Source organism: Drosophila bipectinata, chromosome XL (genome assembly GCF_030179905.1).
Source record: "Drosophila bipectinata strain 14024-0381.07 chromosome XL, DbipHiC1v2, whole genome shotgun sequence".
NCBI classification, from domain to species: domain Eukaryota; kingdom Metazoa; phylum Arthropoda; class Insecta; order Diptera; family Drosophilidae; genus Drosophila; species Drosophila bipectinata.
Window position 1 is genome coordinate 6,916,967 of NC_091734.1, and position 16,194 is coordinate 6,933,160.

General features: G+C 60.2%; 1 protein-coding gene across 3 annotated transcripts in view; it reads left to right on the top strand.

Annotated features, from left to right (window-relative positions):
• futsch overlaps window positions 1–16,194 on the top strand; it is a 45,359-nt gene that overhangs the window by 23,801 nt on the left and 5,364 nt on the right. For all 3 annotated transcript variants that reach the window (XM_043210048.2, XM_070282558.1, XM_070282564.1), the window contains exons 4-6: window positions 2,200–2,595; window positions 2,652–2,810; window positions 2,879–16,167. In XM_043210048.2, the coding sequence (XP_043065983.2) occupies window positions 2,200–2,595; window positions 2,652–2,810; window positions 2,879–16,167 (13,844 nt within the window). The remainder of the gene's footprint in view (window positions 1–2,199; window positions 2,596–2,651; window positions 2,811–2,878; window positions 16,168–16,194) is intronic.

Consider the following 16,194-nt stretch of genomic DNA (forward strand, 5'->3'; position numbering starts at 1 on the left):
GGTTCCTTCTCGTGCCTCTCGGGGATCTTTTTTTTTTGAAAATAATTATGAATGAGGACGAGACGCCACGGGTCATTGGAGGAAAGTTTCCCAACACGTGCGCGTTGGTTTGACAGGAAACTTTCTCGCAGCTGCGGTGGTCAGCATAATCAGTGGACCAGGGGGCAGTGGAGGAAGAGGACAAGGACTGCAGGACTGAAGGACCTTCGCGGTAATTACTTTGCAGTGAAAAATACAAGAGAAGTCATCACCACGAAGACCCCAATACTCTCCATCGCCTAATGAGCTACATGATGAGGGGGTTATCCTTGTGCTTATCCTCAAGGATACCCAGGACTAACCATAACCGAAAACTGATTAGAGGCGTTTTTGAAAACTATTACTAGCATAGTTTTCTACGAAAGGGCATCCACAGATACTTGAAATACAGTCGTAAAACACAAAAAGTTTCCGCCGGCTGTTATGCAAATTTTTTCCCCACTGGCCCCTCTACTGCCCCCTGCCCCCCTGCTGCCAACAAAAAAAAGTTGCAGAAGCCGTCTGGCGTTATTAACGGTTAATCCGACGCCATGTTGGCCACTTGGCACGAGGTGTGGAAGGCTTTTAGCCTTCCCAGCCATCCCCGCCGGCTATTATTTCTCGAGTGGGACTAACTTTTTATTGTGTGTGGGCTTTTGGAACTTTGGCGACTCTTCAAGTGGTGCCTGGCAACTTTTATTATTAAATCCCTGTCCCATCTGATAGATTTCTGTACTTCTTGGCTCTAAATATGATGGGCTAGCTGGGCTAGTGGCTTGAACTCGGCATTAAACTGACAGTTCGAATGGAAATTACGACAACCTGCAGAGGAGCCTCGCAAGATGGCAGCGCCTCAAGGCCCCTGAGAAACCATTCCTCATGGCCTGCTCCCGCCTCCTGCCACTCGGATCCCTTCAGCCTAGTTGTAAACTATACATTCTTACGATTATGTCCTGTGCAGGAGACAGCCAGCAGCAGTGGCTGGAAAGTGGCAGTTGGCAACCTAAATTCACAAAATTGCGTATACGCACTGGCTGCCAGTTCAGTTACACACCCAGGCGCACACACTCACCCACACTGTTGGACATAAACATGTCACTGTGTATTCCGTGTCCCGTGTCCCGTGCAATATATATATTTAAGCCGGGCTGGGTCGGAGGGCGGGGGGCGGTGGGAGGAGCAGGCCCAGGCCACACACGTGGGTCGGGTGGGGTCGTAGAGATTATCATTTATAAAAAGCACCAGGGATACACACTCGCCGGTGGGCCATCCGATGGCGAGGGCGAGGGCGGGCGGACCAGCTGGACGAAGCCATAGGAAGCCCTAGTCCGGCCCACGCCACCCCCTCGATGCTCTTGTCTTGTATTTTTTACGCGTACGTGAGCACATTTGACTGCACTGAGAGAAATCGACTTGGATTCTTTGAGAATCACTTGAGAAGAGCCCACTATTTCTAGTGGTTTGTTCTTTCGGTGGCCCTTCTGCGGTGGACCTGTGACCCAAAGACTCTGGACACGGCGCGGCTGCCTCCCCCGTCGGTTTTGTCAACGACTATTTAGTGCGGAAAATGGATGAATTATTAACGTACGCACGTACATGGCCACAGAACCATTCCGTTCGGGCCAGAGAGCAACCGAAAAAGCCGCCTCATCATCGCCCTCATCGGCCTCATCTTTGCAGCGTCATTGCGGGCGTGGGCCAGGTCGTGGGCGTGGCTGCAGCAAGGTCGCCGCCAAGGTCGCATCAACCTGACTACCAGTCCACACGACTTAATTAAAGCATTAAAATTAAAGATTCATTAAATAATTCGTTCATCTATCCGGAGGACGATGAGCGGAGGACGAGGAGGGGGGGAACTACTAACTGACTTTCCGCCAGGGAGTGCTGATGGGGTCCTGATGGGGTGCGGGGCTATCGGAAGTCCCTGTCGGAGACAATAAAGCCAAAGCTTGACAATCAAAGTCCACTTGATGCGCCGTGCGTGCTCGAGTCCGAGTCAGGGCAGCTCTCGGGCCAGGAGACTGTGGGAGAGGGCCTGTGTGACCGCAGACGGGGCTGGGAACGAGGTCACCTCCCCCACACGGAAAAGGGGTTTGGAGATCCTAAGCTCTGGGCGACAGATAATGACGGACTTTAGAGCATTCCTTACTTACTGGACTCTGATCCCGACTCTGATTCCAGGCGAACGACTCATACAGTATGCCAGCGAGAACCTGGTCACGGAGGTGCTCATCCATCCGCAGTACAACACCCTCATCCAGTGCATGCGCAACCTCTTGAGCAGCTTCACCCGCCACCGGCACATCATCCACGCCGGCTACACCTTCAGCGGCAACGGTTCCTGGATCCTGCAGGACGGAACCTTCTCGGTGGCCGATTTCTCGGAGGCCTTCCAGGAGCACGACGTACAAAGGGTGATCCGAGCCTACGCGGACACCATCACCATGAACATCCACTGCGCGGACGCGGGTCTCTGGCACACACTGCCGGAGAAGCCCTTCGCCCGCCAGTGCCGCATCCGGATCAACCCGGTGGATGTCCTGGACACGAGCAGCGAGAGCATCAACGGGTTCATAGGTAAGTCCACATGAAGTATTCACCCAGATTCCAATCTAACCTGGCCCATCTTGCAGACTACCTGGCGCCCATGGTGATGCCCACGTCGCTGAGGGAACTGCTGGAGACCTCGGACGTGGTCGGCAACATCCGCTTCACGCATCCCACTCTCTACGTCTTTCCCGGCGGGCAGGGCGACGCGGCTCTGTTCGGCATCAACGGATTCAACATGCTGGGTGGGTATTCCCCTTAGAGCTCTGTAAAGGGCTGGATCTCTTACTGACTATTGTCCATTCCTTTCCAGTGGACGGCGGCTTCAACCGGAAGGCCTGCTTCTGGGACTTTGCCCGCCACCTGGACCGCCTGGACGCCGTGCTGATGACCCGGCTGAACAACAGCAACATCCAGGGCCTGGGAGCCGTGGTGGCCCGCAAGAGGGACTCGCACGTCTACCCCCAGATTGGACACTTCTTCGGAAACGTACCTGACCGCCGGGGACTGCCCAGCCCGGACGGCGACAAGGACAAGGACCCGCTGCTGATCGATCTCTTCGAGCGCGGCCACGGCATCGTCAATGACCTCAAGTCGCTCGACCTGAAGCCGCAGGCCTGCTACCGCAACCAGGAGCCGGTGAATCTCTACCACAAGGTGGGCCACGGCACCCTCGACATGTATGTGATAAGTCCGGCCCGCGACTCCAAGGAGGTGAAGGAGTTCCTCCAGAAGTGGCACGCCGGCGACCAGCGGCTCTTCGCGAGTCGCGAGTCCAAGGACTTTAACTTCCCGCTCCAGAACCTGGTCTCCATCTGCGCCCTGCTGGTCTGGCAGCCCGCCAACCCGGACGACACCATCACGCGCATCCTCTTCCCCGGCAGCACCCCCGACTACAAGATCCAGGAGGGCCTGGAGAAGCTGAAGCACCTGGAGTTCATGAAGCACTCCACGTGCACGGCCAAGTCGATCGCCCCGGCCATCCAGACGGTGGCCGCGGCCACCCGGAAGAGTCTCAAGTCCGCCATCGAGTCCACCCCGGCCCCGCCCAGCGCCAGCCACCACAAGGTCTCCAAGTTCGGCCCCGTGGCCAGTGCCGCGGTGGCGGTCCAGCACCCCCATCCTCAGCAGCAGCAGGATAACAAGGCCAAGGAGGCAGCAGCCGCAGCAGCAGCGGCAGCGGCGGCAGCAGCAGCAGCAACTGCCTCGCGCGCCAAGGCCGACTCCCTGGACACCGATGCCGAGCAGGAGGCAGAGCCGGAAGCAGAGCCCGAAGCCGAACCGGAGGCAGAGCCGGCAGCCGACACCGGAGACGAGGCTGTGGCCGCGGAGCAGCCGGAGCCAGAGGGAGCCGAGACCGAACCGGAGCCGGAGGCGGAGACGAAGCAGTTGGACAACAAGGATGCCGTCGCCGCCGCGGAGGAGAAGAAGGTGGTGCTCCCACCGGTCACCGGCAAGGAGGCTAAGGGAGATGCAGTGGATGCTGCCGCTCCGGCGGACAGTGCCACGCCCTCCAGCAAGTCCGCCAAAACCCTGTCGGCCGGCAAGGGCAAGGAGAAGCCGGACAAGCCGCGGGCCGAGGTGAAGCCTGTGGTGCGCTCCCGGATCGACACGAAGCCACCCAAGTCCATGGACCGCAAGATGGTGAAGCGGGTGGAGGACAAGAAGAGCTCGCCCACGGCTACGCCTGCCGTCCGGGCCGCCGCCGCCCAGAAGCCCAAGGTGCCGCTGAGCCGACCCGTGACCAAGTCCAGTCCCAGCAGCACGCCCGCCAAGAGCGCCAAGGAGGCCAACAACCGCAAGGTCCTGGAGTCGAAGCAGCAGGCGGCCCGCAGCCAGGTGACCACCAGCACCGCTAGGACCAGGCTGGTGAAGACCCAGCAGCAGCAGCAGCAGGCGGAGAGCAAGACCTCGACCGGGGTGCAGCAGCGGAAGCCCATTTCCCGGAGACCTCGCGGCGTTTCGCCCTCCAAACGGGCTCCGGCTCCGGGAAGCCCTGTGAAGCAGGCCAAGCCCAAGGTGGCGGAGCTGAAGAAGACGCGCCTGGACAAGGGCGGCACCACCGACTCCAGCTTGGTGTCCACGCCCTCTGCCGACGAGGCGACAGCCGCCAAGAAACTGCAGGAGCTGACGGCTTCGCAGGAACTGGACGCGGAGGAGAAGCAGCGCGAGCTGGATGACCTTAAGGAGGAGCAGGAGGTGGTGCGCGAGATCGAGGCCGTATTCAGCCGGGACGAGATGAAGCGCCAGCAGCACCAGCAGATCAAGGCGGAGCTGCGGGAGATGCCCAAGGGCGAGGGCGGCGAGGATGAGGCTGAAGAGGACGAGGAGTACCTGATCATCGAGAAGGAGGAGGTGGAGCAATACACCGAGGACTCGATCGTGGAGCAGGAGAGCAGCATTACCAAGGAGGAGGAGATCCAGAAGCACCAGCGCGACTCACAGGAGTCCGAGAAGAAGCGCAAGAAGAGCGCCGAGGAGGAGATCGAGGCGGCCATCGCCAAGGCGGAGGCGGTCGAGCGGCAGGAGCAGCTCTCCAAGGAGGAGCAGAAGCAGGACCAGGCCGAGCTCCAGCTGGAGGAGGAGGAGATCAAGGACGAGGTGCAGGAGATTATTGCCACGGCCAAGGTGGTGGCCAAGTCGCGCACGGAGGAGCAGCTGGCCAAGCGCGGTCAGGACGACTTGGAGTACTCTTCGCCCACGCCCGAGGAGAAGCTGAGCAAGAAGACCTCGGACACGAAGGACGAGCCTGTGGAGGCGCCGGCGGACCTGCCCGTGAATCTGCAGGAGAGCCTGCCGGAGGAAAAGTTCTCGGCCACGATCGAGTCCGGAGCCACCACGGCGCCCACGCTGCCCGAGGACGAACGCATCCCCCTGGACCAGATCAAGGAGGACCTCGTGATCGAGGAGAAGTACGTCAAGGAGGAGACCAAGGAAATCGAGGCCATGATAGTTACCACGTTGCAGGCGGCAGTGCCCGAGACGGCGGCGGCCGCCATCGATACTATCCTGGCCCTTGCCACCAAGGACGCCCCCCAGGCAGCCGCCCAGGTGGAGGTCACCGGAGAGCAGGCCGACTCTGCCGGGGAGCGGATAATGCCCATGAAGATGACCTTCGAGGCGCAGCAGAACCTCCTGAGGGATGTCATCAAAACACCCGACGAGGTGGCCGATCTGCCCGTGCATGAGGAGGCCGATCTCGGCTTGTACGAAAAGGACGACAAGGATGCGGGCGCCAAGAGCATCTCGCACAAGGAGGAGTCCGCCAAGGAGGAGAAGGAATCCGCCGACGGAGACAAGGAAGACAAGGAAGCGGAAGCCGCAGCCGCAGTGGAAGCGGAGAAGAAGTCCAAGGAGTCTTCGCCCAAAGAAGAGGCTCCAAAAGCTCTTCCAGCAGCCGCCGAGGAGAAGAAACCGGAGGCAGAGCCAGAGCAAAAGAGCCCGGAGAAGGAGCCGGAGGCGGGTCTGGAGAAGCAGGAGGCGGAGACCCAGCCTGAGGCAGCCATCATCACCGAGAAGGAGGCCAAGAAATCAGCCAGCACTCCAGAGGAAAAGGAGACCAGCGACATTACGTCGGAGGACGAGCTGCCGGCCCAGCTAGCGGAGCCCTCCTCCGTTCCGGCAAAGCCCACAAAGGACCGTGAGGACACCATCTCCATGGAAAGCCCCGCCACCATCGAGGAAGCCATCGAAGTGGAGGTGCAGACGAAGCAGGAAGCTGCCAAGGAGCCCTCTCGTCCCGTGTCCGCGGTGGGCAGTGCCAAGGACGAAACCGAGCCGCCGGAAGCCGACAAGTCCAAGGAGCCATCTCGCCGCGAATCCGTGGCGGAGAGCATCAAGCCAGATAGTGTGAAGGACGAGAAATCGGCAGCTGCTTCCAAGGAGCCTTCCCGCCCAGAATCGGTGGCCGAAAGTGTGAAAGACGACGCTGAAAAGTCCAAAGAGCCTTCCCGACGTGAGTCCGTGGCGGAGAGCATCAAGCCGGAGAGTGTGAAGGATGAGAAGTCCCCTCTGGCCTCCAAGGAACCTTCCCGTCCAGGATCCGTAGTGGAAAGTGTCAAGGACGATGCAGAACAGTCCAAGGAACCATCGCGACGCGAATCCGTTGCGGAGAGCATCAAGCCGGAGAGTGTGAAGGACGAGAAATCGGCGGCTGCTTCCAAGGAGCCTTCCCGGCCAGAATCTGTAGCGGCGAGCATCAAGGATGATGCGGAAGCCTCCAAGGAACCATCCCGTCGCGAATCCGTGGCGGAGAGCATCAAGCCGGAGAGTGTGAAGGACGAGAAGTCCCCTCTGGCTTCCAAAGAGCCCTCCCGGCCAGGATCGGTGGTGGAAAGTGTCAAGGACGAAGCAGAGAAATCCAAAGACCCATCTCGACGAGAATCTGTTGCGGAGAGCATCAAGCCGGAGAGTGTGAAGGACGAGAAGTCCCCTCTGGCCTCCAAAGAACCTTCCCGGCCAGGATCGGTGGTGGAAAGTGTCAAGGACGAGGCTGAAAAGTCCAAGGAACCATCCCGTCGGGAATCTGTGGCTGAAAGCATCAAGCCGGAGAGTGTGAAGGACGAGAAGTCCCCGTTGGCGTCCAAGGAGCCTTCCCGCCCTGGATCCGTAGTGGAGAGCGTCAAGGACGAAGGTGAGCAGCCTGAGAGCCGTAAGGAATCCATCGCTGAGAGTACAAAGCCGGAAGAGAAATCGCCGCTAGCCTCCAAGGAAGCGTCCCGACCGGAGTCGGTGGCTGCTTTGTCCAAGGATCCATCCGGACGCGAATCAGTCGCCGAAAGCATCAAGGATGCTGCCAAGGACGAGGAGAAGTCGCCCCTGGCTTCCAAGGAAGTCTCCAGACCCGCATCCGTGGTGGAAAGCGTCAAGGACGAAGGTGAGAAGCCCGAAAGCCGCAGGGAGTCCGCCAAGCCGGAGAGCGACAAGGATGAAAAGTCAGTTCCCGCCTCCAAAGAGCCTTCCCGGCCAGAATCGGTGGCCGAAAGCACCAAGGACGAAGCCGAGAAGTCGAAGGAGCCATCCCGTCCGGAGTCCGTGGCTGAAAGCATCAAGGCAGAGAGCACCAAGGCGGAGGAGAAGTCCGCAGAGGCCTCCAAGGAAGCTTCCCGACCCGCGTCCGTGGCTGAAAGCGTGAAGGATGAAGCCGAGAAGACCAAGGATCCGCTGGCTTCAAAGGAAGCCTCTCGACCTGCCTCTGCCGTGGACAGCGTCAAGGACGAGGCAGAGAGCCGGCGGGAGTCCGTGGCCGAGAGTGCCAAGGCAGAGAAGTCCGCCGAGGCCTCCAATGAGGCTTCCAGGCCAGCATCCGTCGTGGAGAGCGTCCAGGACGAAGCCGAGAAGTCCAAGGAGCCATCGAGACGCGAGTCTGTGGCCGAAAGTATCAAGGCGGAGAGCACCAAGGCGGACGAGAAGTCCGCAGAGGCCTCCAAGGAAGCTTCCCGACCCGCGTCCGTGGCGGAAAGTGTGAAGGGTGAGCCGGAGAAGTCCAAGGACCCCTCTCGTAGAGAATCCGTGGCAGAAAGCATCAAGGCAGAGAGTACAAAGGACGAGAAGTCTCCACTGGCATCCAAGGATGCGTCCCGTCCCGCATCGGTGGCCGAGAGTGCCAAGGATGGAGCCACTCCGCCCAAGGATGCCACGTCTCGCCCGGAATCTGTTGCGGAGAGCCCGGCTGCAAAGTCTCCGGCTCCATCCCGGCCAGAATCCGTGGTGGAAAGTGTCAAGGATGAGCCCATCCAATCCAAGGAGCCATCGCGACGAGAGTCCGCTGTCGAGAGCATTAAGGCGGAAAGTGTAAAGGACGAGAAGTCTCCGCCTGCCTCCAAGGATGTTTCACGTCCCGAATCGGTTGCTGGAGGACTGAAGATCGAAGGAGCCCTGAAATCAAAGGAGTCCTCTCGACCAGAGTCGGTGGCTGAGAGCGCCAAGGACGAGCAGTCACCTATTCCCTCCAGGGACATTTCCCGGCCAGAATCGGTGGCGGAAAGCGAGCAAGAAGAGGATTCCTTCAGGGTGAAGCCTCCCGCGGAGGAGAAGCTCATCTCTACGGTGGTTACCAAACTGGAATCCGCTGCAGAGGCGAAGCCGGAGCCACAAGCTGCCAGTGAGAAGGATGAGAAGTCCCCTATCGCCTCCAAGGAAGCCTCCCGACCAGCCTCTGCGATCGAGAGCGTAAAGGACGAAACTGAGAAACCAGAAAGTCGCCGTGAGTCCCTGGCGGAGAGCCTTAAGCCAGAGAGCTCGGCCGAAAAGTCTCCAGAAACTGCCTCCAAGGAAGCCTCGCGTCCCGAGTCGAAGGCGGAAGACGCCAAGGACGAAGCTGACAAGTCGAAGGAACCATCCCGGAGGGAATCGGTCGCCGAAAGCGCGAAGGCTTCTGAGGGCTCTGTGGGTGACAAGTCGAAGGAACCATCCCGCCCAGAGTCCGTTGCGGCAAGTGTCAAGGACGAGGTGGAAAGTCTCAAGGACCAAAAATCGCCACTTGCTTCCAAGGATGTTTCCCGCCCGGAGTCGGTGGCAGACAAGGATGACGTCAAGGACAAGGAGCCCTCGCGACCAGAATCCGTTGCAGAGAGCCTCAAGCCAGACAGCCTCAAGGACGAGAAGTCGTCATTGCCCGCTTCCAAGGAGCCGTCTCGCCCAGGATCTGTGGCAGAAAGTGTCAAGGAGGAGGCGGAGAAGTCAAAGGAGCCATCCCGCCGAGAGTCCGTGGCGGAGAGCGGAAAGGTGGAAAGCAGCAAGGACGAAAAGACGGCTCCTGCTTCCGTAGAAGTTTCCAGACCAGGATCGGTCGCAGAAAGCATCAAGGACGAGCCGACCATGGCCGAGAGCCGAAAGGAATCGATTGCCGAAAGCACCAAGCCGGACGCCGTTAAGGAGGCCAAGTCCCCACTGGCCTCCAGGCCGGAGTCCGTGGCCGGAAGCACCAAGGACGAATTGGAAAAATCCGAGGAGCCGGACAAGGCCAGTGCTCCTATCTCGCAGCAACCGTCACCCCGACCGGGATCTGTGGCCAGCGAACATGAAGCACCAGTGGCTGCCGCATTGTCTTCCAAGGAAGCCTCCCGACCGGAGTCCGCTCTGGAGACTGCCTCGTCGCCAATCGAGGAAGCGGCAAAGGACTTCCCGGAGCCAGAGATCGTAAAGAAGACAAGCCTGGCACTGGACCTGCAGGCTGAAGCCGGAAAGCTGCCCACGGAGTCCAGTCCCGTCGATGTCGCCGAGGGAGACTTCTCCAAGATCATTGTCGCTTCGGTGTCGGCTGCGCCAAGTGCTCCTCCAAAGCCTGCGGAACTCTCCAAGGCTGCCGCCGCGGAAACCGTTTCCTCACCCGTGGACGAAGCTCCCAAGACTCCATCGGCCCCCGAGCTAAGTCCCCGTGCGGAATCCCCCGCAGAAAGTGGCCACGAAGAGGCCGCCCAGGATGAGAAGTCGCCGCTACCCTCAAAGGAAGCATCAAAGCCGGCATCTGCAGTGGAGAGTCCCAAAGACGGAAGCCCAAAGGCGGACAAGTCTCCGGTGGCCTCGAAGGAAGCTTCTCGACCGGAATCGGTTGCCGAAACCGCCTCCTCGCCCATCGAGGAAGCCCCCAAGGACTTCGCAGCATTCCAAGAGCTGTCCCTGAAACTCGAGCGAAAGGGCGATCTTCCAACGCTCTCCAGCCCGGTGGACGTCGCCGAGGGGGATTTCCCGCAGCCGGCCACGCCCACCAGCTCGCCCACAACATCCGCGCCAGCCCAGCCGGCTGAGCTCTCCAAGATCGCCACTGAGAAGACTGCCTCCAGCCCCGTCGACGAAGCCCCCAAGTCGCCATTCGGCTCTCACGATTCGGAGCGACCCGCATCCCCGGCAGAAAGCGCCCAGGGCGAGGCCAAGAAGGCAGACTCCATCAAGGACGACAAGTCCAAGGAGCCATCCCGTCGCGAGTCTGTGGCGGAGAGCACCAAGGACGATGCCGAAAAGTCGAAGGATCCTTCACGACGCGAGTCAGCGGCCGAAAGTGTGCAGCCGGAAAGTGTCAAGGACGAGAAGTCCCCTCCGGCCTCCAAGGAAGCCTCCCGACCGGAATCGGTGGTGGAGAGCCTCAAGGACGATGCCGAAAAATCCAAGGAGCTGTCGCGACCGGTATCAGTTGCAGGATCTGTTGCTGGAAGCGTCAAGGACGAGACCGAAAAGCCAGAGAGTCGTCGCGAATCGGTTGTCCAAAGTCTAAAAGATGCGGCCAGCCCGCTCCCATCTCGGCCAGAATCTGCAGCAGACAGCACCAAAGACGCCACCGAGAAATCCAAGGAGCCATCTCGCCGAGAATCCGTAGCGGAGAGTATTCAGGATGATGCAGATAAGCCGGAAAGCCGGCGAGAATCAGCCGCCGAAAGTACAAAGGCGGAAGCCAGCAAGTCTCCTCTGGACTCCAAGGATGCTTCCCGGCCTGAAAGCGTTGCTGAGGCTGCCAAATCGTCACCGGCTTCCAAGGAGGCCTCGCGTCCAGAATCGGTGGCGGAAAGCGCCAAGGACGGAGCTGATCCTCTCGAGAGCCGAAAGGAATCAATTGCCGAGAGCCTCAAGCCAGAAGAGAAGTCCCCACTTGCTTCTCGCCCAGAATCCGTGGCGGAAAGTGTGAAAGACGACGCGGATAAGTCAAAGGAGCCATCTCGCCGCGAATCCGTGGCGGAGAGCATCAAGCCAGAGAGTGTGAAGGACGAGAAATCTGCGGCTGCTTCCAAGGAGCCTTCCCGCCCAGAATCGGTGGCCGAAAGTGTCAAAGACGAAGCTGAAAAGTCCAAAGAGCCTTCCCGACGTGAGTCCGTGGCGGAGAGCATCAAACCGGAGAGTGTGAAGGATGAGAAGTCCCCTCTGGCCTCCAAGGAACCTTCCCGTCCAGGATCCGTAGTGGAAAGTGTCAAGGACGATGCAGAACAGTCCAAGGAACCATCGCGACGCGAATCTGTTGCGGAGAGCGTGAAGCCAGACAGTGTGAAGGATGAAAAGTCGGCAGCGGCTTCCAAGGAGCCTTCCCGGCCAGAATCTGTAGCGGCGAGCGTCAAGGATGATGCGGAAGCCTCCAAGGAGCCATCCCGTCGCGAATCCGTGGCTGAGAGTACAAAACCAGAGAGTGTGAAGGACGAGAAGTCCCCCCTGGCTTCCAAAGAACCCTCCCGGCCAGGATCTGTGGTGGAAAGTGTCAAGGACGAGGCTGAAAAGTCCAAGGAACCATCACGCCGGGAATCTGTGGCTGAAAGCATCAAGCCGGAGAGTGTGAAGGACGAGAAGTCCCCGTTGGCGTCCAGGGAGCCTTCCCGCCCAGGATCCGTAGTGGAGAGCGTCAAGGACGAAGGTGAGCAGCCTGAGAGCCCTAAGGAATCCATCGCTGAGAGTACAAAGCCGGAAGAGAAATCGCCGCTAGCCTCCAAGGAAGCGTCCCGACCGGAGTCGGTGGCTGCGCAGTCCAAGGATCCATCCCGACGCGAATCAGTTGCCGAAAGCATCAAGGATGCTGCCAAGGACGAGGAGAAGTCGCCCCTGGCTTCCAAGGAAGTCTCCAGACCCGCATCCGTGGTGGAAAGCGTCAAGGACGAAGGTGAGAAGCCCGAAAGCCGCCGGGAGTCCGCCAAGCCGGAGAGCGACAAGGATGAAAAGTCAGTTCCCGCCTCCAAGGAGCCTTCCCGGCCAGAATCGGTGGCCGAAAGTACCAAGGACGAAGCCGAGAAGTCGAAGGAGCCATCCCGTCCGGAGTCAGTGGCCGAAAGCATCAAGGCAGAGAGCACCAAGGCGGAGGAGAAGTCCGCAGAGGCCTCCAAGGAAGCTTCCCGACCCGCGTCCGTGGCTGAAAGCGTGAAGGACGAAGCCGAGAAGACCAAGGATCCGCTGGCTTCAAAGGAAGCCTCTCGACCTGCCTCTGCCGTGGACAGCGTCAAGGACGAGGCAGAGAGCCGGCGGGAGTCCGTGGCCGAGAGTGCCAAGGCAGAGAAGTCCGCCGAGGCCTCCAATGAGGCTTCCAGGCCAGCATCCGTCGTGGAGAGCGTCCAGGACGAAGCCGAGAAGTCCAAGGAGCCATCGAGACGCGAGTCTGTGGCCGAAAGTATCAAGGCGGAGAGCACCAAGGCGGAGGAGAAGTCCGCAGAGGCCTCCAAGGAAGCTTCCCGACCCGCGTCCGTGGCGGAAAGTGTGAAGGATGAGCCGGAGAAGTCCAAGGACCCCTCTCGTAGAGAATCCGTGGCAGAAAGCATCAAGGCAGAGAGTACAAAGGACGAGAAGTCTCCACTGGCATCCAAGGATGCGTCCCGTCCCGCATCGGTGGCCGAGAGTGCCAAGGATGGAGCCACTCCGCCCAAGGATGCCACGTCTCGCCCGGAATCTGTCGCGGAGAGCCCGGCTGCAAAGTCTCCGGCTCCATCCCGGCCAGAATCCGTGGTGGAGAGTGTCAAGGATGAGCCCATTCAATCCAAGGAGCCATCCCGACGAGAGTCCGCTGTCGAGAGCATTAAGGCGGAAAGTGTGAAGGACGAGAAGTCTCCGCCTGCCTCCAAGGATGTTTCACGGCCGGGATCAGTTTTGGAGAGCGTGAAGGACGAAGCAGAGGCTTCCAAGGAACCATCCCGCCGTGAATCTGTGGCTGAGAGTGCGAAGGCCGAAAGCGCAAAGGAGGAGCAGTCCCCTCTCGTCTCGAAGGAGCCTTCCCGAGCTGGCTCAGTGGTGGGCAGCGCCCAGGAACACAAGTCTCCAGTTGCCTCTCGCCCCGAATCTGTAGCAGAAAGCCTTAAAGACGCGATCGTACCTGATATCACCTCTAAGGAGGCATCCCGCCCAGCTTCCGCGGCCGACAAATCCCGCCCTGGATCGGCTGTGGAGGAGAAATCGCCGGCTCCCTCGCCACGCCCCGAATCCAGCGCAGCTGCCTCCAAGGAAGCGTCTCGTCCAGGAACCGAGACAGCCTCCTCGCCCATCGAGGAGGGCCCGCAGTCGATTGTCGACCTGAGCCTGGATCTGGTCCAGCCAGAGGCAGCGGGTAAGCTGCCAACATTGTCGAGTCCCGTGGACGTGGCGGAGGGAGACTTCTCGAAAGTCCAGCAAGCGGAGTCCAGCTCGGAACAAGGCTCTGCCCCGAAGCCCGCAGAGCTCTCCCAGGTGGATGCCGTGCATACAGCTTCCAGTCCCGTGGACGAGGCCGCTCCCACAATCGACGATCATATCACCAGTGGAGGCCACACCTCAGAGGCCACTGCCGACCTCCTGGGCCTGGAGGAGGCTGTCGTCCAGGAGACGACTACCCAGCTGAACGAGGCCACGTCGCTCTTCGAAAGCATTACCTCGCAGGTGGTGAAGCAGGTGGACGAGAAGGTGGAGGAGGCAGTGAAGAGCACAAGCAAACTGGAAAAGAGCTCGCTAGAGACGGTGCAGAAGGCCATGGAGAGCACCAAGCAAGAAGTGGAAACTCTACTGGAGCTGTCCTCCGAACTCAGCACCCTGGTGGACACTAAAACGAGCGTAGTGACCTCTCAGGTTCAGGATGTGACCAAGAAGATTGAGGAGAAGATCGAGGAGATCAACACGGAACAGGGAAGCCAGGTCACAGAGTCGTCCTCCAGCACAGAGGCCAGCGGCCTGGATCTGGGCACCTTCTCGGAGCTGCGGGAGACCCACATCACCACCGTGGGCTCCCCGGAGTTCACGGTCACGATCTGTGAAAGGGACGAGCCCGTGCTGCACGACATCAAGGAGGAGGACGAGGAGCATCGCTTCTCCCCGCCCGGCGAAGTGGGGGCGAGGTCACCGTCCATCGTGGCCGCCCAGCCCATTCGGCCGCTGTCCCCCCGAGAAGAGGAGGTGGCCAAGATCGTGGCCGACGTGGCCAAGGTCCTCAAGTCGGACAAGGACATTGTCGACATAATTCCCGGATTCGATGAGCGGCAGCTGGAGGAGAAGCTGAAGTCGAGCACCGACACCGAGGCTGAGGACTCCCTTCAGTCCCTGGAGATCAGTGTCATGAAGGTGGAGATCGAGTCGGAGAAGTCCTCGCCCGACCAGAAGTCGGGTCCCATTTCCATCGAGGAGAAGGACAAGATCGAGCAGTCGGAGAAGGCGCAGCTGCGTCAGGGAGCGGCTGAGGCGTCGCTAGCCTCCCGTCCGGAGTCGGCATCCAGCCACAAGGAGGAGCTTTCCGTGGCATCCTCTCCTCAGCCTGGCAAGGATCTGTCGCGCCCAGAGTCCGTGGCCAGCCAGGTCAGCGATAAGGAAACCAAGACATCCCGGCCCGTCTCCAGCCTGAGCCAGGAAGGCGAGGACGAGTCCCTGCTTCAGTCATCCACCACCACAGAGACTGTCGAGAGCAAGAAGCTGGAGGAGAAGAGTAGCGTCACCACAAAGTCCAGCATCCAGACGATCCAACAGCGGGAGGAGTCCACCAGTGACTCCCTGAGCAGCAGCCTCAAAGTGGAGGACAGCTCCCGCCGTGAGTCGCTCTCCAGCCTGCTGGCTGAGAAGGGCCTCACCAGCACCACCAGCACCGTCAGCACCAGCCTGAAGGAGGACGCCACCACAGCCTCCCAGCTGGAGGAGCTGCTGGTGCAGTCCGAAGAGTGTTCCTCGGAGTCCATTGTGAGCGAGATTCAGACCAGCACTCTGGCCCAAAAGACAAAGGAGGCCAAGGAGACGAAGGAAACCAAGGAGTCTAAGGAATCAAAGGAGATCTTTAGCAGCATCAGCTCCAGTTCCAAGGAGGAGAACCTCAAGGAGACAGTCGCAGAGTTCCTGGCCACCGAGAAGATCGTCTCCGCCAAGGAAACGTTTAGCGCCGAGGCCGCCAAAACTGCGGAGGAGTCCTTGAAGAAGGCCAGCACTGTCAGCAGCACCACTGCCTCCCAGCGCGCCCTCTTCGTGGGCACCGACGAGTCCCGTCGCGAGTCCCTGCTTAGCCACACCAGCGAGGGTCGCCAGACCCACAGCGATCCCGAGGAGGAGGAGGACGACGAGGAGGAGCGCCTCAGCGTGAAGGAGGGCCGCTCCAAGTCGATCGCCACCATCATGATGACCAGCATCTACAAGCCCTCCGAGGATGTCGAGATCGAAGCCACCCTGGCCGAGGAGGAGCACGAGCAGGAAGCGGATCAGGAGCATGAGACCATCACGAGCACCAGCAAGACCACGCTGCTGCAATCCAGCGAGCAGGCGAGCAGTAGCACCTCCACAACCACTACCACTACCACCAGCAGCAGCTCTAAGACCTCCTCCTCGACCTCAAAGGTCGAGTCCATCACCCTCACCCAGCAGTCTGGCCAGGATCAGCCCGCTGATCGCAAGACCCCGCCCACAGCACCCGTCAGTCCCGGCATTAAGCCCCTGAGCTCGGCAGGATCCACTGGAGGAGCTGGAGCAGTTGGAGGAAAGTGTGAGTCTAGCGCCGCCAGCATTGCCTCCACATCAGGCCCACTCTCGCCCAAGGACATCAGCGGCAAGTCGAGCCCGGGCGCCCTCACCTCTGAGAGCCAGTCCATACCCACTCCCCTGGGTCGGGAATCCCACACGGAGACTCCCGAGTCCTCGCCCAAGCCCACGTCGCCATTCCCGCGGGTCACCAAGGACGAACTCAAGTCTCTGGAAGCCCAGGTGAGTCCAAGCATATAAACTATAATG